This window comes from Microtus pennsylvanicus, chromosome 14 (assembly GCF_037038515.1).
Source record: "Microtus pennsylvanicus isolate mMicPen1 chromosome 14, mMicPen1.hap1, whole genome shotgun sequence".
NCBI classification, from domain to species: domain Eukaryota; kingdom Metazoa; phylum Chordata; class Mammalia; order Rodentia; family Cricetidae; genus Microtus; species Microtus pennsylvanicus.
In genome coordinates, this window is record NC_134592.1 from 19,177,269 (window position 1) to 19,202,011 (window position 24,743).

The 24,743-nt window shown below is 40.4% G+C and overlaps 2 protein-coding genes across 15 annotated transcripts in view; one reads left to right on the forward strand and one right to left on the reverse strand.

Annotated features, from left to right (window-relative positions):
- Eml5 (EMAP like 5) overlaps positions 1-9,406 on the forward strand; it is a 116,000-nt gene extending 106,594 nt beyond the window's left edge. For all 4 annotated transcript variants that reach the window (XM_075947806.1, XM_075947807.1, XM_075947808.1 and 1 more), the window contains 5 exons: positions 968-1,130; positions 4,096-4,199; positions 4,796-4,949; positions 5,470-5,570; positions 5,816-9,406. In XM_075947806.1, coding sequence (XP_075803921.1) covers positions 968-1,130; positions 4,096-4,199; positions 4,796-4,949; positions 5,470-5,570; positions 5,816-5,852 — 559 coding nt within the window. In that variant the 3' untranslated portion in view covers positions 5,853-9,406. The remainder of the gene's footprint in view (positions 1-967; positions 1,131-4,095; positions 4,200-4,795; positions 4,950-5,469; positions 5,571-5,815) is intronic.
- Zc3h14 (zinc finger CCCH-type containing 14) overlaps positions 7,932-24,743 on the reverse strand; it is a 42,031-nt gene continuing 25,219 nt past the window's right edge. For 2 of the 11 annotated variants that reach the window (XM_075947815.1, XM_075947822.1), the window contains 7 exons: positions 17,216-17,375; positions 16,188-16,420; positions 12,662-12,782; positions 11,268-11,404; positions 10,913-11,004; positions 10,508-10,614; positions 9,355-9,647 (listed from right to left, as the gene is read on the reverse strand). In XM_075947815.1, coding sequence (XP_075803930.1) covers positions 9,641-9,647; positions 10,508-10,614; positions 10,913-11,004; positions 11,268-11,404; positions 12,662-12,782; positions 16,188-16,420; positions 17,216-17,375 — 857 coding nt within the window. In that variant the 3' untranslated portion in view covers positions 9,355-9,640. Of the gene's footprint in view, positions 9,648-10,507; positions 10,615-10,912; positions 11,005-11,267; positions 11,405-12,661; positions 12,783-16,187; positions 16,421-17,215; positions 17,376-22,305; positions 22,381-24,743 lie in introns of all 11 variants that reach the window. The other 9 variants (XM_075947817.1, XM_075947823.1, XM_075947813.1 and 6 more) reach the window with 8 other exon arrangements.

A 24,743-nucleotide genomic window follows, 5' to 3' on the forward strand; every position in this document is an offset into this window, starting at 1 on the left:
GTGTGAAAGATTTGCCGTGTATATATGTAGGCATACACATACTACAGGGTGCACAAGTGGTGGTCAGAGGGCAACTTGTAGAAGCTGGTCCTCTCTTTCCACCATGTGGATTCTGGGCACTGAACTCAGGTTTGGCAGGCATGGCAGCTGGAGACTTTACCTACTACTGAATGGTCTCTGGGGCCTTTAACCCTTTCTTGATCTTTTCTTAGTGCTTAAACTAATTTTCATAGTAGCTACACTGGGTCTGGGTCTGTCAAAAATGGGTGTTTTCCACTGTAAAACCCTTTTTATAAAAGAAATCTTAGGGCCTTTCTTCACCTCTCCACGTCTCTATTGTTACTCAACAAGACTCCTGGGACATTTTTCAAGACTCAGTTTGTACCCTACTGCTTCCTGTGACTGATAGGAGAGAACTTTTGTGATTTACCTTTTAATAAATATTCTTCCAGCTTAGAGTTGTCATTTTACCCTAACAACCCAAGTGAGCTAATTTGACTGGTATTTGGATATTAAGACATCATTTTTCTATCTTATGAAGTATATTAATTTAGCAATTCTGGAATGTTTTCGGATTATTTTGAAGCCAGTTGAGGTGGTGCACACTTAATGACAGCACTTGGGTGGCAAAAGGCAGGCGGATCCCTGAGCTTAGTCTAAAGAACAGCCAGGGCTACATAGAGAAACCCTGTCACAAAAAAACCAAACCAAACCAAAACAACTTATTTTAAAATTAGAATTGGAAGACAATATTTAGTATAAGCAAACTGTAAAAATCTTTACTAACTGTTACTAGGCAAATGCAATCTGTGTGCTTGCACAGTTATGTCTCCTAGGTAACTTAAAGCAACATCAAATACTCTGATTTTTCAGGTGCTGGAGTAAGACCCTGATATTAAAAACAGTTGAACAATTACATGGGACCTAACGGTGTTTTTTTCTTTTTTTAAACATTTTATGCATTCAGATTTAGTCCAGATTCCCGGTATTTGGCAGTGGGTTCTAGTGAGAATTCAGTGGACTTTTATGACCTAACATTGGGTCCCACCCTTAACCGAATCAGCTACTGCAAAGACATTCCAAGCTTTGTCATTCAAATGGACTTCTCTGCAGATAGCAGACATCTCCAGGTACAGCATCAATACTGCACCCAATTTCTTTTTATTTTTTTTAGTTGTTGCAAAAAAAAAATTCCCATTTCCCTCCCCCTCCTCCCACAAATCGCCTCCTCCCCCCACTCCCCTCCCCCTCTCCCCCCCCACTCCATTCCCCCTCCCTCTGGAGAATGAAGAGCAGACCAGATTCCCTGCCCTGTGGGAAGTCCAAGGTCCTCCCACTTCTATCCAGGACCAGGAAGGTGAGCATCCAAACAGGCTAGGCTCCCACAAAGCCAGTTCATGTATTAGGATCGAAACCTAGTGCCATTGTCCTTGGCTTCTCATCAGCCTTCATTGTCCGCGACGTTCAGAAAGTCTGGTTTCATCCCATGCTTAGTCAGTCCCAGTCCTGCTGGCCTTGGTGATCTCCCAATAGATCAGTCCCTCTGTCTCAGTGGGTGGGTGCACCCCTCGTGGTCCTGACTTCCTTGCTCACGTTCTTCCTGCTTCTGCTCCTCATTGGGACCTTGGGAGCTCAGTCCGGTGCTCCAGTGTGGGTCTCTGTCTCTAATTCCATCCATCGCCAGATGAAGGTTCTATGGTGATATGCTAGATATTCATCAGTATGGCTATAGGATAGGGTCATTTCAGGTTCCCTATCCCCAGCTGCCCAAGGAACTAACTGGGGACATCGCCCGGGGCACCTGGGAGCCACTCTAGGTTCAAGACTCTTGCCAACCCTAAGGTGGCTCCTTAACTAAGAATTGTGCTTCCCTGCTCCCCTATCCAACCCTCCTATATCCCAATCAACCCGTTTCCCCAAGTTCCTCCCATCCTCCCCTTCTCACTTTTCTCTCCCCCTCTCCCCTTACCCCCATCCCACCCCACCCCCAAGATAGCGGTTTTTTGCCCGGCAATCTTGTCTACTTCCCATAGCCAGGAGGATAACTATATGTTTCTCTTTGGGTTCACCTTCTTATTTAGCTTCTTTAGGATCACAAATTACAGACTCAGTGACCTTTATTTATGGCTAGAAACCAATTATGAGTGAGTACATCCCATGTTCATCTTTTTGGGTCTGGGATACCTCACTCAGGATAGTGTTTTCTATTTCCATGCAAAATTTGAGAAGTCATTGTTTTTTACCGCAGAGTAGTACTCTAATGTGTATATATTCCACACTTTCTCCATCCATTCTTCCATTGAAGGACATCTAGGTTGTTTCCAGTTTGTGGCTATTACAAATAATGCTGCTATGAACATAGTTGAACAAATGCTTTTGTCATATGATAGGGCATCTCTTGGGTATATTCCCAAGAGTGGTATTGCTGGTTCCAGGGGTAGGTTGATCCCGAATTTCCTGAGGAATCGCCACACTGATTTCCAAAGTGGTTGCACAAGTTTGCATTCCCACCAGCAATGGATGAGGGTACCCCTTCCTCCACAACCTCTCCAGGAAAGGCTATCATTCGTGTTTTTTATTTTAGCCATTCTGACAGGTGTAAGATGATATCTCAAAGTTGTTTTGATTTGCATTTCCCTGATCGCTAAGGAGGTTGGGCATGACTTTAAGTGTCTTTTGGCCATTTGAACCTCTTCTGTTGAGAATTCTCTGTTCAGTTCACTGCCCCATTTTTAAATTGGGTTATTTAGCATTTTAAAGTCTAGTTTCTTGAGTTCTTTAGATATTTTGGAGATCAGACCTTTGTCTGTTGCGGGGTTGGTGAAGATCTTCTCCCGGTCAGTAGGTTGCCTTTTTGTCTTAGTGACAGTGTCCTTTGCTTTACAGAAGCTTCTCAGTTTCAGTGGGTCCCATTTATTCAATGTTGCCCTTAATATCTGTGCCGCTGGAGTTATACATAGGAAGCGATCTCCTGTGCCCATCTGTTGTAGGGTACCTCCCAATTTCTCTTCTATCAGGTTCAATGTGTTCAGATTGATATTGAGGTCTTTGGTCCATTTGGACTTGAGTTTTGTGCATGGTGATAGATATGGGTCTATTTTCATTCTTCTACAGGTTGACATCCAGTTGTGCCAGCACCATTTGTTGAAGATGCTTTCTTTCTTCCATTGTATACTTTTAGCTCCTTTATCGAAAATGAGGTGTTCATAGGTTTGTGGGTTAAAATCCGGGTCTTCTATACGATTCCATTGGTCGACTTCTCTGTTTTTATGCCAGTACCACACTGTTTTCATTACTATAGCTCTGTAATAGAGTTTGAAGTCAGGGATGGTAATGCCTCCAGAAGTTCCTTTATTGTATAAGATTGTTTTGGCTATCCTGGGTTTTTGTTTTTCCATATAAAGTTGATTATTGTCCTCTCAAGATCTGTGAAGAATTTTGATGGGACCTTGATGGGGATTGCATTGAATCTATAAATTGCCTTTGGAGGAATTGCCATTTTACTATGTTGATCCTCCCAATCCAAGAGCAAGGGAGATCCTTCCATTTTCTGGTATCCTCTTCAATTTCTTTCTTCAATGCCTTAAAATTCTTGTCAAATAAATCTTTCACTTCCTAGGTTAGAGTTACCCCAAGATATTTTATGCCGTTTGTGGCTATCGTGAAAGGTGATACTGCACCCAATTTTCTAAAGATATTTGCTTGTACATTTCTTTAGTGTGAATGCATTTAAAGCCCCAGGGACTGTACCTGAACTCACTGATCTGTTTTTTCTGTATTACTTCTGTATCCTGCTCTGTGAAATTGAACTTTACTATTTATGTGTACATGTTATGGGTTACATATTAAACTATCATGCCCATTGCCTCAGAAGATAATTTGTGGCAAGTGTTTAGAATCTCATCATTCAGCAGGAATACCAACCATAGTAGATGATGGCCTCTAGTGTTTATTGCTGTGCATATCCGCTCACTCTGCTCCTGCTATTCTCACCTGCATCTCATTACCTTCCTTCCATGCTTTTTTACGTCCTCATGATGACACATAACAAAGATATCTACTAATAGTGGATGTTTCCTCTCGTTTTGAGAACAGGTTTCTAGTGGCTGCTATAAACGGCATGTCTATGAAGTGCCTTCAGGAAAACACCTTGTAGACCATGCTGCCATCGATAGGATCACATGGGCTACCTGGACAAGGTAAATAATCACTTCACTAAGTGATTTTTGAGGTTGGAGAAGTTGGAAATTATGGGTTGGGAATGTGGCTTAGTAGCATGAACAAGGCCACGTTTGAGCAGAAAGCAGGAAACCAGCCTAGACATGGTTGCTCAACTTTCTCCTAGAGTATGGGAGGCAGAAGTGATTCAGGTTCAAGGCACGCTTGATCTACATAGCAAATTTGTGGCTAGCCAGGGATATATTGCATGACCGTCTCAAAAACAAAAGTAGCAAAGTCTATTTTTGAATTATTGCACGATGGAATACATGATTTTGTTATCCTGTCTTGAATTTTAACAAATAAATAATATGTTGATTCTGGGACCCCTTCCATTTAAATACTATTCTACACTTTATCAGTTTCCCTGGCTCAAACAAGTTCTTGAAAAGCATTAGTGTAATGACCTTGAATATGTCATGGCATTTTCCTAAAAGATCAACAGTAATAAAGCAGCTGGTAGAGCCAGGAGACACACATCTTTACCCTAGCATTTGAGAGGCAGAGGTAATTATTTTTGTTTAATATGGTTAAAATGTCATGTTTTCTGTGGTGCATTTGTTTTCCCTCTACCTAGTATTCTGGGAGATGAAGTTATGGGAATCTGGTCCAGACATGCTGAGAAAGCAGATGTCACCTGTGCCTGTGTATCTCATTCAGGAATCAGCCTTGTGACAGGAGATGACTTTGGCATGGTTAAATTATATGATTTTCCATGCCCAGAAAAATTTGTAAGTGTTTAGTATTTTTGTATTACTTTAGTTGTATCTTAGATGATTCATCTTTTCCCACATTATATAAAATGTTATGGTGCTGATACTAAATACTGTAGTTAAAATTTCATTTCCAAAGATTTCCTCAAGCTTCCTCAACACCCAAAATAAAAGCTATTAAAAACAAATCTTCCAGGCCAGGTGTGGTGATGCCTGCCTTTGATCTCAGCACTCCAGAGGCAAAAGGCAGAGACAGATAGACTTCTGAATTCAAGGATAGCCTTGTCTCAAAAAACAAATCTTCCCTATAGTCTCCGGAAACTCGTAGACAAATTTTGACGAGCTTTTACTAAGTTCCACCGTACCCCCTTTTTTCAGAGAGAAAAGCTTCCAGGGACCTGTAGATATGACTAACCAAATGACTTAGTTTGTTGTACACAGACCTGTAAACTGCCAGGGGGCTACCTCCCTACTCTTGTGGTAAATTTTGGGAACCTTTGTATACATCACTAATGAGGGAGTTTTGTTTCTGTTTTAGGCAAAGCACAAGAGGTTCTTAGGTCATTCTCCCCATGTGACGAATATTCGATTTACCAGTGGTGATCGACATGTTGTCAGTGCTGGAGGCGATGACTGCAGGTCAGTATTTCAGTCCAGGAAGAGCATGACTACCTCAGTACTAGTGAAGACTTACTAAAGTAACTCTATACAGCACTGGTAATGAAGACAGCCAGCATCTCTCAGATGGTAACAGCCAGTGACTCCAAAGCCAGTACCTCATATAAGCAAACAAAAGTTATTGTACATGTGATCCGAAAGATAAATTGGCAAAATCTAAAAACCTAGAATGTGATGAACTCCTTGTCACTTTTTTTTTATTGTAGTTTGTTTGTCTGGAAATGTGTACATATGCCTCACTGAACTGCCAGTATGATGCTGAGAAGACTGAACAAATCTCACCTCAAGACCAGTTCCATGACAAAAAAACCAAAACCAAACTCTGCATGGTCCAGTGGTGCTAACTGAAGACTGACAGGGAGGGATGCAGAGAACCATCCACACAGAAGACTGACAGTTCACAATGCTTGCTGTATGTACCAACCCAAAATCTGCACACTGCCAGATAATTACATTGCAAATGACTGAATTACTTGATAAAAGCCATCCTCCTCTTATTGAGGAGTGTGTAACTTGGCAGACTTGCCCAGGAGATTTAGGGTACAGCAGTCTTAAAAAAAAACTGAAAATTTTCTCATTTCTAACATTTCTTCAATGAAATATTTCACCCTTGTACAAGGAAAGGCATAAGTAAGTAAGTGACCGTCATCCTAAAGTGTCAGTTTTAAAAATGCAAACATTTTTCTTAGGGGAACTTACACAAGCTTTCCTGGCAAATGTTTCTTAAACATTAGTTTAGTGCCCTCTGCAAAGGACACTGCTCCCCAGTCTGCTGAGAATAGATCCTGTCAGCAGCATATGACGTCTACGTTTTCATGCTTGAGCTATCAATCTTTGTGTTTTGGAGCCATCTCCATAAAATTTTGAAGCAAAATTATGGCATTAATGGAAAGTGATAATAATGAACATTCATTTCCAACTGTACAGTTTTTTAAGGTTCTGTGATAGCAATAGCTCTTAACGGAAAGATAATACTGCATATTTAAAGGTATGATCTAATTAGTAAACCTGTTTATTGTGTAAAAAAACATTAAATTCATACACGAATAACACTGGGCATACATTTTTATAGTTTTCTATTGAAACAAGCTGTTTAACTAGATGTATGCCAACCTGTAAGGCCGTTTTCAGAATCCTTCCATTTTAATGCTGCCAAAGATTGGGACTTACCTTCCAGGACTCTGCTGTTTAGCCTCGCTAGTTTCTTCAACATGAGAACTCCAGTAGACTGCCGTGTAAAACTTATTTTTCTACATGTGACCACACCGAGGATGCTCTACTGGTTGTTTCCATTTTTATTTTACTGTGTAAATTATCTTTGTAGCATAGATTCCCTCCCCCAAAGCCTCTTGGAATCCTGTTTGGTTTGCTATGTTTTCTATGGCTCAAAAATTGTGAATATTAAAACCAGAATGAACACACTGCATCAGAGAACTTTTGTCTAAGCAGTGCTTGGAGCCTGGCAAGTTTTAAAGCTGAAGGCTGATGAAGAAACTTCAAGGACCTTAAAGCATAAGCTCTTCCACTGCTCATGCCAAATGGTCCATCTATATTAGGCCAAGTTTTAGAATACACTGGAATTACATAATATGGGAGTCAATAAATTAAAGAACTCATGTAAAAAGAAAACCACCTTCAAATTTAAGCATGGTATATATTATAATTCTAAGGTTTCCTCTCTGGACAGCTTGCCAGCTTTTAGTTACAGAAAAATTTCAGTTCTATAAAAGTCCATAATGTTAAACAAGTAAACCATAAAGAAAAAACTGCTTCCTTTCTATTTTTGTCCCCCAAAGTGGCAGTCCTTGCTGAATTAACCACCAACTGTGAAAAGGATGACGAATCATATACAATCTGCCCTATAGTTTTTAAATCCAGGGAATTATGGTGTGTACTGGCACTATCTGAATTTATAGCCCAAGACTGCCACCAGTTGTCATCCCACTTGTTTCCGATGCAAATGCATGCCAAAGCACACAGCACACTCTGCATCATCATCAACCATGTCCACTCTTTCTCTGTGTGATTTCTTGTGTGGTTTCATTTAGAACAAATAGTCCAGTTAATTGTTTTAGAGTCAGAGTAAGCCTGTCTATAAACCACAGTCTTGAACAACAAACCATTCAAATGTGGGGCTATAGCATGTACTTCAGATGGTAGAGTGTGTACCTAAATTTGTAAAGCCCTGGATTTAATCCCTAGCACCACATATTAAATGGGGCATGTCTATAATCCCAGGTGTAAGCACAGAATCAGAAATTCACAGTCATTCTTGCCTACATAGTGCGTTTGAGGATAGTCTGAAGTATGTGAGACTCTACGTTAAAAAAAAAAAAAAACTTTTTAATTGTGTTTACGGTCACTGTCTACTAAATAACAGAAAGTAATTGGGTTGTCACATGTTCTTTTCTTATAAAAAGCTAAACCAGTTAAGTCCCTGTCCCCCACTTCTGGTCTTTACTGGACAGTTATGAGAACACATCAATGCACATTTTTAGAAAGTGATAGTTAAAAAGCATAGTTCTGGAAATTCACACAATTTTCAACAAAATTTTTCAGCTGAGATGCAATGCTAGAATGAATGCCTTAAATTTAATGGAATGCACTTACAGAATGAAGAATTGCCACCTCACCTGACCCTTTGCAGCAAGCAGCTTTAGGCCCTTGTCTCCTTTGTCCTTTTGCTCTTTCTGATCTTTACTCTATGGGATTAGCATGGCCAAAGCCAATTTATGAAATGGTCGAATAATTAGCTTAATGCTTTTATCTCTCAATGGAAAGGCAATGACCACAGCAGTAGAAGGGCTGGCTTCACAGTGTTAAACAGACTTTTATAGGCGTGACTTTATTATCCATCCTTTATGTAACTTAACAGTTTAAATTTGGTCCTGAAAATGTTTGAGCTTTTATTATCCCCTTTACTAACCACCTCTTACACTTTAATTTTTAAAACATCAAGTCTTTGAAAAATCAGTTGTCTGTTATTTAAAACATTTGACACTTCTTGCCTTAACAACTTCAAAAACCACACACATAAAACTTCATACAGTGGCCAAGTTTCATCTTATTGTGACGTTTACCCATTTGATTTCTGTAATTATATATAGTTCTGTCATTTAAAATATACTACTTAAATCTACATTTCAAGAATGATCTTTAGGAGTAACTAAGTATATTTTCTGTGGAGTTATTTCTGACAATATTTTTCAGAACACTGGAATATATATGTATATTTATACTCTTGTGAGTTCAAAGTCTGTTTTCTGAAACTTTCTGTATATACTTGTAAAGTTTTTTGTATGATTTTGTGATAATGTAGTCCCCCAAAAATTATTTTTAAATTATATGCTAATAGTAAATGGAAGCGTTTCAAGGAATTGTTCATATGTTTTTGCATTTGTCATTCCAACCATGTTTACCCTATATGACCATGTCACTACTTACTTTCACAGAAGGCAAGGGATCTCAGTCCACTCTACCAGAGTAGCACTTAAGCTAAGACTCTGTATTATGCTTTTCAAAGCAAATTGATTCAGACATTAAAAACAAAATTTAAATTAGTTGTTCAAACCTGCCTTAATATTTTGGCCATTCCTATTTCCTCAAAGATGATGCAATATTTGTAACCCAGTGAGAAAACGCTGCATCATCTTTGGGAAAAGAGCTGTGAGGACAATGGCCTTCAAACGGGCACTACAGCCCTAAGCTACAGGACCATTACCAAAAATGATGTTAAACAGCAATGTACAAACATGCCGTAAATGTTTTAATAGACTTTGGCTTTTCTTCAAACTGTCTCTTTCATAGTCAAAACTGTCCTTTTCATCGTCAAAACAAACAAACAAAAAATGTTGAAACCACTTAATAAACTTACAAACTTGAAAAATTAGACACTTCAGTTAGGCAATAAAATTCATATTATGAAAGCAATATATTCTAAATTTCAAAGACGTGACAAGTTCTGCAGAGTATCTCTCAGAAGATGGAAGCTTTCAAACTCCATGATCTTCTTGCCAGGTAGGACTATGGCATCATTCGCTGAATAAATAAAACCAAAAATTTTTTAAATTAACTTCTCCACACATAAATACAAAACTTCTAGCTAAGGTGTTTGTTCTTTTAAGAATTCAATTACATAAAGGTGATTAAAGTTTAAAAATTATGCAATTTAACTTCTAGGCCATGTTAAAATGTTCTGAAACTTCAGTATTTTGCCATCACTAAAGTCTAAGAAAACTGACTTGGGACTTCTTTTACTTTTTAAACTATGTATGGACATGATAGAGGCCAGAGGACAACCTCAAATGTCATCCTCACAAACACTATCCGTCTCAACACTCATCAAGTAGGCTGGACTGGCTGGCTGACCAGCAAACCCCAAGGATCTGCCTCCTGCCTCTGTCTTCCCAACTCTGGGATTACAGGTGCATGTTCACAATTTTATATAGGTTCTGGGGATCAAACATGGACAGATCCTCAAGCTTGTGAGGCAAACAGTTTAAAGACTAAACAGTCTCCCTCCCTGATCTGAGACTGTAGAGCAGTGTGTTAAAATATATACACACAGACAATCTGCTGGCCTAGATGTTATGTTTGTACTGTTGATGCTCAGAAGTTAGAGGGGCTGAAGGGTGGATTCAGTGGCTCTCTATTATTCACTGTGCTCTGGATTAAAAAACAGAACTCATCTGGAGATGATGTCAGTTAAACAATGTCATCTCTGGGTAAATGTAGTTCATGTTGTAAATCATTTTTGCTAAAAATAAAAAAAAAATCCTTGTCTGATTTTTAAAAGTACAGAGGAGATAAAAATTCAATTTCCCTCAGATTTGTGTGCCTATACACAGGATATAAATCTAAATGACATTAAAATTAGAGACGCTAACTTAAATCCTCACCTAGTTTGAGGTCGAATCCATTTCAAGGCATGTCTTGGTGGTACAGTAATGGTGGGATGGTAAAACGTGCAGTCTGGTCTTGTACACTGAGTATTAAACCTACAGTGCTAAGCACAAACAAGAGAGGAACAAAGGTTCAACAAAATCTGCAAGATAATACAGGAAATACACCCATGAGATAAGCATAAAGCAGTCCACTGTAACTAAACTAACAGATGTGGTAATGCCCTCTTAATACCACTGAAAGCCTTAAAAAATATACCTCCTCCCGAGACACAAAATCTCAGCACAATCATAGCAGGATATCTGCTAACATGTGCACAAACCCACACATATGCATAAACAAAAATAAAATGTGCACAGAAGAGAAACCCAAACTTCAGAATGGAAAGTAAAATGTCTTACTTTTGGGTGGTAGAAGGGACATTCCATTTTCTTACAAGCTGGGAAGTAACGGCAGAGCTGACCATTAGAAGATGGTGCTGGTGATGAGACTACTAACAAAAATCAAAATAAAGAATGGTCAAATCTATGTGGCAACATTTTTTAATGCAGTCTGCTGGAATTTTTAAAGTAAGACTCAATTTATAATACCAAGTTTTATCTATCAGTCAAGATAAAATGGCAAAGAAGGGCAGATTTGTTCTTTAAATGGTAAAGTAATTTCTAAAACTATTCTTTTGTTGTTTCATTTCACTTAGAGCCAGAAAATGGCACTTTCTACTTTTTCACCCAAATACAACAGTGCACAGTCACTAACCTGGTTTTGAAGTCAGTACTGGAATTCTTCTACTGATGTGTGTGAAGGGACAATCTGGTTTAGTACACTTTGCATCATATTTACAGTTTGGATGCACAAACAAACATTTTTCAGCAAATTTACAATTGGGAAAGGCTCTACAAAACAAAAACAGTTTATTATTCATATTTAACATTCTCAATGACTATTAGTTTTTTGTAGAGGGACTTCACAATCACCATGCATGGCTGGGAAGATAGCGTCACTATTTACGAGCACTTCCTGCTCTTCTAGAGATCCGAGTTCAGTTCCCAGCACCAACACTGAGTGGCTGGACCTCAAAGCTCAGGGTATCCAATGCTTTCTTCTGGCCTCCGGAGGCACCAGCACACATGTGGAATCCCGTCTGTCTCTCTCACATACACACACAGAAATAACTGGACTAGGAACATAGTTCAGTGGAGAGCACGTCTCTAATATGCGTGAAGCACTAGCTTCAATCCCCTGTGGTGGGGAAGCAATTAGTACTTTTTTCAAATGAAACTAAATACCAAAATAGAATACAACTGTATTTCACATCTGGAAGAACTGAACCTCAACGTAGGACATCACAGAATAGAGGTCTTGAGTCATTCCACTTTAGCAGAATATCCAAATCTTACTTTTTAATTCTGAATTTCATTTTTAAATAATGTATTTATTTTAATTTTATGTGCATTGATGTTTTGCCTTCAAGTATGTCTGTGTAAGGATGTTAGATACCTTGGAACTAGAGTTACAGGTGGTTGTGAGTTGTCATGTGGGTGCTGGGAATTGAACCTAGGTCCTCTGGAAGAGCAGCCAGTGCTCTTAACCACTGAGTCAACTCTCCAGCCCCAAATATTAAGTAAATTAAAAAACAGTAAGCATAGCTCAAATGCAAGGCACTGTACTATAGAAAGATTCATCCTATAGTCCTTACATGTAAATACGATCTATATTTACAGTTAAAAAAAAGGACACAATCCAGTCATGGGACCGACCAAACAAAAACCACCACCTAAAAACAATCTCACACAATTCTTTGCATCAGGTAGTTGGCAAGGAAAACTAATCCACACCTACAATATTTTTCATTACTCATATAACTCAATTTACTCCCAACCTAAATAAAACGGATGATGCCTGTGAACACATCTATACAAATTATATATACAGATTGTATAGTTACACGTGATATATAGGGACCCCAAGGGACCCAGATATTTCAGGATCATAGGTACCAAACAACCATTTTCAACACACACAAAGCTCTAGGGAGGGTTATAGTATCTATCAAGTATTTACTTACGAAACTTCTCTACAAAGGAAAAGAAAAAGTAGGATGCAGATGCAGAGATTAATATGCAAAATACACATCTGACATTCTTACTCACTTGCAAGGTGAAATGGGATGGTGGTATACGCACTCGTCCCCATTCTTACAAGCAGGCCAGTACTTGCAACGCTCCAGCAGCTTTTCTGGTTTTTGTGCCACACTCAGGTCAGTCATCTCAGCTTCAAAGAAGAATTAAGAACATTTTGTTAATTATGATTTCAGAACAGGGTTTACTCATATAAATTTGCCCTAAACCCAAGACTCAAAATTGGACGTTTTTTAACGTTTGCAGCCCTATAAAGTAACCCCAATTGATATGGCCAATCCCAGTAATGGAACGTGTTAGCAGGAAGGAGATCAGAGTCATCATTATAAAACCTCAAGTACACAGGGATTCTGTAGGTAGAACTCAAGTTTTCACCAAAGTCTAAATTTCAGTCTCAGAACTTTTTCTGATGTATATTGAGTAAGGCACTAAACTCTTGTGGTTTCTAAGAAGAAAACAGCTTTACCTAAAATGGACCAGCACTCCCTACAGGCGGGGGAAGAAGGGGAGAGAGAATATCATCTAACAGAGCAAGTCTGAACTTGGTTGAGTATAAGATGCTAAGCTGGGAGACAGACTGGGGAACCATGACCTAGAAAAAAAGCCTCACAAATGGAGTTCACTGTCTCTGCATTAAAGTCATGTCAATGTCAACAATATGGCACGTGGGAATGGAACCTCTAACTTTCCTAAGACATCTGTATGAAAGTAATTTATGACACCAAATAAAATTACACACGAAGGCCATATCTGCTGCCTTTTGATCTGATACATCATACAAAGAGTCCATCGTTGGGTCTTACGTGTTATCTATTCACATTGTTTAGGATGCCAATTCTCACCTCAGCTATCCTGCAGCAGTGGTGCCAAGCTCTGGTGAGCATATCTGGCTCTGCGTGGCAGCAGTTCATCTAGACACCTCGGCAAAAATCTAACCTTGGTCAGAACCAGATTATTAGATAAAGAAGGTGACACTTCTGCTCTAGAAACCCAACTTCTGTCCTTTCTCCGTGAGAACACGGCAGCGTCATATGGTGCAGACAGGAACCTTACCAACTACTGTGTTCTATCTGATACAGATCTGTGTCTATGTTACTTTGAAAGGAGGACTAGGAGGTCAGCCCTGCAATGAATGCTGACGCAGCATCCATAAGGCTTGATCTCCTAACAGCAAAAAAAATAAGAATTTATTTTATAATATATAAGTGTTATTTGAGAATTTCTAAAGAAAACTTATAGCACTGGAAGGGGGAACCTCACTCACTTTGAGATGATCTTTGTCCCATCTCTGCACCGCTCTATATACAAGACTGTAGTACACACATGAAGACCCACGACAAAGGAAAGACTAGATACGAAAGAGCAGTACAGCCAGAAAAATTAAGTAGCTACTCAAAAATAGTATTTTTTTTTAGCTCAAAAGCAATTGTTTTAAAAAGTTGGTCTTTTACAAGATGACTTTCTCTTAGTGAAGAAAATGTGAAGCAATGTCTTTCCTATGCTGACATTTTACTTCCTATGTTACTAAACTCTTTGCTGTTGTAATAAGAGCGGCGGGGCTGCATCCCCAGCACCCCGGCTGCCTGCTAGCTTATGCCTCGAAATAATTACACGGACACTGTATTCTTTTAAACACTGCTTGGCCCATTAACTCTAGCCCTTACAGGCTAATTCTCATATCCCGATCAACCCATCTCTAATAATCTGTGTAGCATCAGTCTTACCGGGAAAGATTCTAGCCTACGTCCATCCTGGGTCTGAGCTTCATGTGTCTGCCCCTGAAAGCTGAGCTATGGCGTCTGTCTGAGGTGTCTACCTCACTTCCTCTTCCTCCCAGCATTCTGTTCTGTTTACTCCTCCCACCTATGTTTTAAGCTATGAGGCCAAGCAGTTTCTTTATTACTTAACCAATGACCTTCCTCTATCACTTTGCATTTGAATTTTCAGAGGTAAATTCATTTTGTATTGAAAGCTGTAAAGTGCTGCCATGTAGTGGGAGATGGTGCGTGCGATTGGTCAGCACCTTCAAACACTACCAAAATACCAACCCAAAGACAAAATCTCAAGTCTGTGCTTGCACTGGGTAAGGAGCAGTTTCCAGGATCCACAGGCATCTCTCCTGCAATACCATGTCCTCACTGCTACGGTGTTTGAGCCCCAGTGTCCAGCAACAGTGAAGGAGGTGCTCTAACCATCCCAGCTGTCTCCACAAGGGCCATGGGCACTCACACAGATAGGCACACCCATGACTAACATGTTGCTGACATTGTCACGGCTTCATCCCACAGATCAACAAGGCCTAGCAGGGAAACTCACCTTTAAGGAAACTGGGTCTTAAAAGAGCCAAGTGTTAAGCAATTAAGCAGTAACACTAAACTTTCCCTATTTTAAACAAAGCAGGCAGGGCCATTAAAAAAAAAGTGCATTCCCTACTGCATTTTTTTACTGTTAAAATTTTGCTTTACTTAGGGTCACACTTGTAGTTTCTTCTACAAACCAAGACACTGACTCACAGCAGGAAAAGCCTCTCAAAAGTGCTTCTCACTTGTGGACTCATGATCTGTACTAGTTTACTCTATTTTTAGTGGCTGAAGAAAAAGTATCAATGTATATTTATGCCTGTCAAAAAAAAATATTACTAAGTAAAGACTTGGAAATTTACTGCTTTTTCCTTGAATCTGTTCATTTTTAAAATTTAGTAATTAACTGCTTAAGAAGTGTATCTAAATCAGGAATGACAAGTATAGTTGGGGGATGGAGAAAAGGCTCAGTGGCTAAGAGCACTGGCTGCAGCGCTCTGAACCTGTCCCAGCCCCTGTGTGGCAGCTCACAGCTGTAACTATTTCCAGGGGACTTGATGCTGCAGCAGGAATGCACAGGCTGCCGCACTTTCATACATGGACAAAATACTCACGTAACATAAATCTAAAAGGAAAAAAAAGGAAAGAAAGCATAAAGGATTGATGGTACCACACTTGTCACTGGCATCCATGAGCTAAGAAGTGTTGAAAACACAAATGGCTGCCTAAAGGCATGGTGCCATCAGAATGGGGTTCACTGAGTACTAATATCAATAAGGTCTTTCTCATACTCCCAACAAGCATTCTGCCAGATTAGGTAAGAAATTACTTTCAGAGAAACAATACTAAGGTGTGGAAAAACCAAAATTGAAATCCATCTTTCTCTCAAGTTAAGTTTACGGCTGCTGGCACATGAGGAAAGCAAATGTTTCTCAAGGAAAAGGCAACCGATGCATCAAGAATGATGGTTCATCCTTCAGCAATCACAATATAAAGAGATATTGTAGGTCATGATGACTGGACTTCATTTTAACACTAGCATCACAGAACACCCAGGAACAAGCACAGGGAGAGTATGAATCAAACTGGTGGTTTTGTGTAACAGAAGAAAAGAGGCTACTGAATAGAAATGTAAGTGGGGCCTCAAACCAATAATTCACTCAAGACAGAGAAATAGGCCAAGACTCCCTTCTCAATGACAGTGGGCTGAGAAGGCAAAGTCTGAGCTCTCAACACACCGTTAGAAAAGCTACCATCTGGGTCCTCAAGCTGCCTGCTCATCAAATGCAACTGCTGTGGGTGGAGGAGACCTCTGAGTCCCTTGTTTGAGGCTGCAGTTTGGTTTACGGATTTCATTCCTTCAAAGCACATCTCCTCCTCTTGATCTGACATGTATCCTGGGGGGCTGGGGACACCATCCAGCGTCACTATAAACTTGGGACTTGCAGGTTTATCTGGTTGTACAAGATCTCTGCCAGACAGATAAAAAATACCATAGAATTAGGGAAACAAACACAAAATGTTGAGCCTCCTAAAGTTCTCTTCAGCAGAACTGTTACTCCCTTGCTTTGCATTTGGTTCATTAAGACAGTCTTAGCCTGACTTCCTGCTATAGCATAAGTAGAATCCTGCTAACACGCAACGGCCATGGTCAGCAATTGCAGCAACATCACCAGTAACCTTATAGCCTGTACTTATTAATAATGACAATATCCTCTCAACTTTGACTCCATTGTCCATTTGATCCTTATAGGGTCAATATGGAAATAAACCAGAAACCAAACCAAGCCAAGCCAAAGAACAATTAGCATGGGTGCTCCATGCATCCTGGCCATCAGCTTTACTTTTATACTGACTTTGTCATCTGAACACTTGTTTCTTTACTGCACACTCTCGCTTTCTCAGGAAGGAACCACACAAACTTTCACTATTAACACTCTGCAGAAGGATTTTCTGATTTCAGTTACCCAGCTTTTGAAGTTCGATTCCCTGGGTATACATTTAAGAACAAAACAGAACACTAAACCTTTATCAATGGAGTCCCATTATACTCTGAGCTTTTATTTCTATTTAATGGATTTCTGAACAAGAAAGATGAACTTGAATTTGTGAAAACTGAATTCATGGCCTAACCATGACTGAATAAAAGCACCATCTAGTGGGAGCTACAGGAACAGGGACACTGGGAACTAACAGCTGCCCTGCACTATCTAATCACACAAAGTAGCTACACAAGAAAAAAAACAAAAAACAAAAAACCATCTACCGTGTCTGCATAAGGTGTCCTGAAAGTACCCGAAGGGCATCTGCAGTCTTCATTCCCGACTCCTGGTTTGGTGTCACTACTATTTCCTCAGACAGCTTTGGCTTCTTCAGAATAAATGATCTTGTGTCTGCATGGACCATGGATTCCATGTCATAGTAATCTGAGCCAAAAAAATTGGCCATAAATGTTTACTTTTGAATATACCTTTTTATTCTTAAAATCACACATGTGAGAAGAATGTCAATCTTTTATATTATTACAATTACTTGTAAAGAAAATCACAACTAATCTCTATTCAGAAATAGGAATGTCAATCTTACTCCAAACATCTTTTCAGAGAACTCAGACAGTCCTTTCTTCATGTGGCATACTGAAATGACATTCTCTGCCTAGAGTGGAGAAAAGCCTGCCTATAGCGCATCTTTTGGGATATTAACAGTACACAGTAAAAGGAAAAGCTACTTTTTTTTTCCAAAACAGAAGGAATTTAAGAATCTTAGTGTTTCCTAAAAATTATGATTCAAAAACTGTTGAGCTACTTTTCCAAAATGGGTTCTATTCATTCTTCACAGTAATATTTACAGAAAATACTGCCTGGTAAGAATTCAGTCAGCATAAGTTCTACCCAGCTGTACACAGAAATCTACTTCGAAATGGAACTTTAAGATGAATGTGTGTCACACTAACTTTCAGTGCAAGCCACAAGCTCAATCATCTACAGTATCTACAGACTGACTACTTCACAGAATGAGTAAGTTCTGAGTGCGGATGATAACCTATCAGTATGTCATCATATGACAAAAGCTAATTGTCTTTTAAAACCAACAAATAAAGAGAGAGCAAACTTCAGGCTATTAATTCACTGAATGGTTATTTACTGAGCAACCAAGGACTGTGCGAGGTACGTACATAAAAAGGAAAAGAAAATCAGACACACACAATTCTACAACAGCAAAGCCAAGAAAGGGAATGAAGAGGTGCTGGTATAGACATGAGGGAGGCACCTCCTCCGAAGAAAAGCTTGCTGAAGATGAACATGTAAAATGAGTATTAAAAGAATGAGTTCAAGGAGAGCAGCGAGAGTCAGAGAGGCAATACAGGCAAAGAAAAAAACCACGTGGAGCAAGGAAGGCCCTTTCACAGGCACGGAGAAAAGGGAACAAGTGTGGAGTAGCTAAAAAGATGTCTGTGATGGTATGGGAGGGGGATTGGCTATGAAAGAATGGAATGGTGGATCACATGCCTCACTATTTTGGATTTTGGTCTGGAAAGAATAAGAGGTTCTTGAGCAGGGAAGTAAAACTATCATCAGGTTTCCAGAAAAATAGCTAAAATACTCTCTTCCCATGCTGGGCATAGTTATAGAGATCTTTAGTCTCAGCACTAGGAGAGGCAGATGCAGGAGGATACCTGTGAGTCCAAGGCTAGCCTGATCTACACAATGTATGTTCCAAGCCAGCCAGGCCTACAAAGTAAGACCCGGTCTCAAATAAGTAAACAAATAAAAACAAAAGCCGCCCCCCCATTCCTTCAGCACATGACAAAGGAAAAAGCACATGCTCCACACTCCATCAAGCACAGGACTCCACAGGAACTGTACTGCAAGCACAAGCAGGGAAAGTGAAGTGGGTGGAAGAAAAGACACGAAGTGAAATTACAAGTACAGGGAGAGGAGAAGCCAATATAAAAACGTCAATTTTAGAATTATTTAGTGTGAAATCCTCTGGGGTTCCTACCTATTTAGAAGAAAGGTAAAAATTTGCAATCTGACCTCTGGAGAGAAGAGCGGCAGTGTCAGTCAGTGTCTGTGATCTACGGTTACGATACCCACCAAGAAGCTGACTTGGCAGTGTTCCTCCCATGTTACTGAGGCAGTCTGAAGCTCTTAAAAACTCACTGTGTGGCTGGCTACCTAGAGCAAAGCCCAGATCTTGGTGTAGGGAATCTGCACTACCTTCCTACCTTCCTGCACTTTGTGTGGTACTGCTGCCCTCACCACTTCACACCTTAGCAGGGCACAGAAAAGACAAAAATAATGCTGACAAGAAAACACAGATAAAGTTAGCATTTATGGAGCATCAGGGGAAAAGGGCTGGCAAAGGAGAAAGGAAAGGCAACGAGAACAAAAGGATAAAAAGCCCAAAGAACATTGGAACACAACTCCCACAGGCTAGCAAGTTTAGGGAAAAGTCCAATGAATTCAGTTTCGGGCCAGGGAGATTGCTCAGTGGCTAACGTACTTGCTGAGCCAGGCATGAGGACTGCAGTTTGGATCCCTCAGAACCCATGTAATTATCACGTGGGACTGGTGATCCACCTCTTCGTTTCAGCTTCAGAAAGCAGAGACTGGAATCTCAGAACTAAACTAGCCGTACGTATTAGGAAGCTCTAGGTTTGCCTGAGACCCCGCCTCAGTCCATAAGGAGTGAAGGAGGCTGATTCCTACCATCAACCTAAGCCTCAGCATGCACATACATGCATGTGAACCCAACACATGAACATGTATACATAAGTGCATGCCACAAGTACACAGACGGACAAAAATCTAGATTTCTCTACTCTACACATCCATGCACTGCCCGCTACAGCTTAGTTAAGGCATCGGGTGACAATGAACCACTGCAGAGAGAAGCCTAACACTTTGTCTAGATGGAGCATTTACTTTCTAGCCCTTTCTGAAGCCTAACAAAAATGGTCACGAAGAGTTTTGCTTTTAAAATAAAAAGGTATACACCCATAAATAAAAGGCAGACAGCCATATTTTCAAAGTAAAAAAGCAGGAGTAGAAACTAATTCTGAGACAGCAATAAAGTTATCTAATTTAGAACACAAAGTTCTCCAAAGACTGAGAACTTACAACAAAGGAGACCTTGGGCAGGGCAAAAGAAAGGTATGATAGACGTCCACTTCAGAAGCAATGAGTCTTTCCGAAAGTCTCAGTCCATGCACCTATTTTCTGTTTGGAATCTTACCACTCCCACCTCAACCACCACAGTGAGGACTTCAGAATGACCAAGTCTGTACTCTCCTGTCCATCACTGCTGCAGAAGCAGGGATGAGTTACCTAGCTCTATGACAGAAAGGTATCACAACAAAGTAACAAGAATGAACACTGTGAAAGACTGTTTAAAAGACAGCTTTCCTGAAAACCCTAACACATTTTACACATCCCCTCCCTTGGAAAAGATAGGGCTCTAGACAATAAATTCCCGAAAGACCAGCTATGCTCAAATAAATCTGTAGTGAAACAGGGAGAGGAATGAAGTAAACACTGTATAATAATTAATATTGAGGTTTCTCCATGATCCTCCTCTACTGACTGAGCTATGTCAACTTTGACAATCAGGCTATTATTAGGAAGACTTTTATTGGTACAGTTGAACAGTCTAAGAAGGCTAAAGTAGCATTAGTAACCAGGGTACCCCTCAAACCAGACTGACATGACAAATCACTCTCCACTCAGGATCCACATTCAAAAACAAAGTCCAAACACACACGAACCAACACAGGAATCCAGAATACCAATCAACTTTTCACTGGTTCTCTTTTAAAATAGATAACCAAGGAATTACATGCAGAAAGCCTCTATCATGAAAGCCAAAACAAGACCAAGAAGGGAAAAGAAAAACGTCAAAACCTACTTTTAATATCCTCAAAGAAATAAAAAAGTATTAGATATGCCAGGCAGTGGTGGCGAACGCCTTTAATCCCAGCACTCGGGAGGCAGAGGCAGGTGGATCTCTATGAGTTCGAGGCCAGCCTGGTCTACAAGAGCTAGTTCCAGGACAGGATTCAAAGCTACAGAGAAATCCTGTCTTGACGCCCCCCTCCCAAAAAGTATTATGTGTATGAAACAAAACAAAGGAACATGAACAGAGAAAGACTGCTCGCTCATTAGCCTCCTAGAAGTACCTAATGCTTCAAGCTGAGCTGTGCAATGATGGTAAAAACAAGGAAAAGAGAAAAAGAAACGCCCAAGAGCTGATGAAGTGGGTACAACAACAGCCTTTGACTCCGCACTTCAAACAAGACTCTTATGCGGAAACTCTGTATGCAGTGTTGCAAGGCTGGGCATCTCAGTACTCAACAGGCAGAAGGCAGGTGAAGTAGAGTTAAAGGCTGGAAGTATAACGACTCCATGCCATTCAGATGGGTAGAACCTGAAATCTAGATAGAGGTCAACCTTTGAGAGCAAAGGCATGTGTTGAGACATACAGAACTAGGGAAACAATGATTGTGGAGTTCTGAGAGGGGAAGATGACTTAAAAAGTAGAAAGCACAAAGAAAGGAATCAAGGAGCAGGATTTCCAACAAAGAACGGCTTCACAGGAAACACAAAAAAAGATGTGTTAGGCACGGTGGCAGCACAAGTAATCTAAGCACTTGGACATGAACTCAGGACTGCAAGCTGGAGTCAGTTTGGGCCACATAATAAAACTCTGCAAAAAGAAAATTAAAGTTTCAGATATCCAACTACTCCCTGCATTTATTAAGCACTGAATGTGGACCTGGCAGGGATTGGGAAAGCAAAGACACAGACAAATATAAGGACTGCACTCCATCCTGAAACAGCCCACGGGGTATGCATCGGAGTGAGTCGACTTGCTTGTCAGAAGGTTTAGAAAAGTGGTTAGTGGTCCCTGAGAAGGAGCCTGTACAGTGACGTCAGCACACTGGGTAAGTTGAACTGGCGCAGAGGGGGCGCTGAGGTGCTGAATCAGCTCTGGAAAAAGAGCAAAGGTGGGAGAAGGTGAGCTAGGGACACGTGCTGTCCAGACAGCAAGAATGAGTGGCATAGGGGAGAAGGTGGATTAGGAGCTCTAGCTGACTTCACAGCAGCAAGGTGAGCAGCTAAGAGTCAAGGAGGCAAAGCATGGGGAAAGAAAGCTCATGAATGAGGCAAAAACACCACACATGAAGGAAATGCAGATCTTACATCCCAGCCCTAAAAAATTTTCATCAATCATCAATCATATTGTGTTGTCTTAGGGCAGGATCTAAGAGCTACATGCTACACTGCGTGAGGTGTAAGGAATGGGAATGGCAACAGAACACCGACACATCACAGTGAAAATGTAAACGTCACCCACCTGGACTCATCTCCATTGCCTCTACCATTACTGGGTCAATCTGCAGTCGGGATAATAACTGCCTCTGCTGAGTGCCTAGAATATAAGTTTTAAAACTTAACTAAGCTTAACACAAATATCAACATTAATTCCTCAGAAATTAATCTTTGAATTTATTCGAACATCTTAAAAATAAAACTTCTACAACCTAATCTGCTAATATTAACAGTCTTCAAGCATATTTCTGCTAAACAAAAAGCTGTTCTTGGATTAAACCAAAAATGGTAATGAAGTTCCATATGTGAGGTGGCCAGTCTTCTTGGATTGAAGAAAATGTGGCAAAAACAAAAGGGTGGAATAAAACAGGAGTTAGTCATTTGTGACCGGGGGGCTGACAATCAACTACACAATAGGTATGGAAAGTCTGCTTCTAGAACTCTTATAATTACTACATATTCCACACTAATTCCCCTTCCCCATGACCACCTCCTAATGTTTGAAAACAGCAAAACATGTGGGAACTTAAAACCAAAGCCAAAACATATTCCACAATTACTGTGTCATTAAATTCTTAAGACAAACTGGCATAGACAGATGCAAAATGAACGATGGAACAAGATGACACTCGAAATTTGCAATCTAGATCCTCCGCTGGCTGCATATCAGACTGTCCATGAGCTTCGTAAGAACGTTTAGCTGCTCAACAGTGGCCCAACAAGCATCTTTTTGTAATGTGATAGTGACCTGTTTCTGAAAGTAGACTCCTCCCAGTGATGGATGATATAACCTAAGGAGACAGTCCTGTCATCAAGTGATGTGGTCTCAGCGTAATTCAGGTTCTCAGGCTTCCTAATACCATACGTCATGCTGTGGTGACCCCCAACCATAAAATTATTTTCACTGCTACTTCATAATTGTAGTTTTGCCACTGTTATAAAATGTAAGGTAAATATCTATGTTTTAGGTGGCCTCTGTGAAAGGATTTTTTGACCCAACAGTGTTGCAACCCACAGGTTGAGAACCACTGATGTTATTTTTAGATTTATACATCTACTTTTCTTTAGTTGATCAGATAAAGTACTTCTTCCTAAAATAGCTATTAACGTTCATTTCTTTTAAAAATCTTTTTACTTGAAAGGTTTTCTTTTCATTTTACATACCAACCACAGTTCCCTTTCCCTTCCCTACTTCCACTACTCCCCCAAACCTCTATCCACTCCTCAGAGAGGGTAAGACCTCCCATGGGGAGTCAACAAAGTCTGAATTGAGGCAAAGTCAAGTTGAGGCAGGACCAAACCTCACCCCTCTGTATCTAGGCCGAGAAAGGTTTTCCCCCCACAGGGAATGGGCTTCAAAAAGCCAGTTCATGCACCCGGGATAAGTCCTGGTCCCACTGCCAGCGGCCCCAGACTGCCCAAGTCACAGAACTGTTACCCACATTCAGAGGGTCTAGTTCGGTCCCATGCTGGCTCCCTAGCTGTCCGTTCAGTATTCATGAGCTCCCACAAGCTCAGGTCAGCTGTCTCTGTAGCTTTTCCCATCATGATCTTGACCCCTTTGCTCATATAATCCCGCCTCCCTCCAACTGCACTCTAGGAGTTCAGCCCAGTGCTTAGCTGTGGATCTCTGCATCTGCTTCCATCAGTTACTGGATGAAGGTTCTATGATGACAATTAGGGAAGCCATTAATCTGATTATAGGGAAAGGGTAGTTCAGGCACCTTCTCCACTATTGCTTAGAGTCTTAGCTGGGGTCACACCTATGGATTCCTGGGAGTTTCCCAAGCACCAGGTTTCTTCCTAATCCCATTATGACTCCTTCTATAAAGATATCTCTATATCTTACTTGCTCTCCCTCTCTGTCCCCTCCCCAACTCAACCATCCTGTTCCCTCATGTTCTCTCCCCCTCTTCCAATTTACTCTAGAGATTTTATACTAATTCATACTAGTATTCTTGAGTGCTTGTTTGGAGGTTCTAGCAGGGAAGGTTGTTCTCGTCAATTAAATATGCAGCTTTGGGAGAGATTCAACATGGAGCAGAGGAAAGATTTATCTACCTAAGCCAGATGAGCTGTGACTAATAGTGACAGATGTCTCATAGTCACAGAGACCTTACATTCACATACTCAAATCATTTAGCATTTATTTTTATTTTGAAGGTGTGACTGTTTGCATCAATGTATGTATGCTCATTTCAGGTGTGCCTAGTACTGACAGAGGCCAGAATAAGGTGCCAGGTACATCACAGCAACATGCTTTTAAGTTTTAAAAGGTATACTCGTTAACATTTTACCAACTGCTCTTTATTAAGGTATTTCTCAAGTGTGCAAAAGAGAGCAAATTCCGCCGAGTGGTGGTGGTGTACGCCTTTAATCCCAGCACTCGGGAGGCAGAGGCTGGCGGATCTCTGTGAGTTCGAGACCAGCCTGGTCTACAAAGCTAGTTCCAGGACAGGCTCC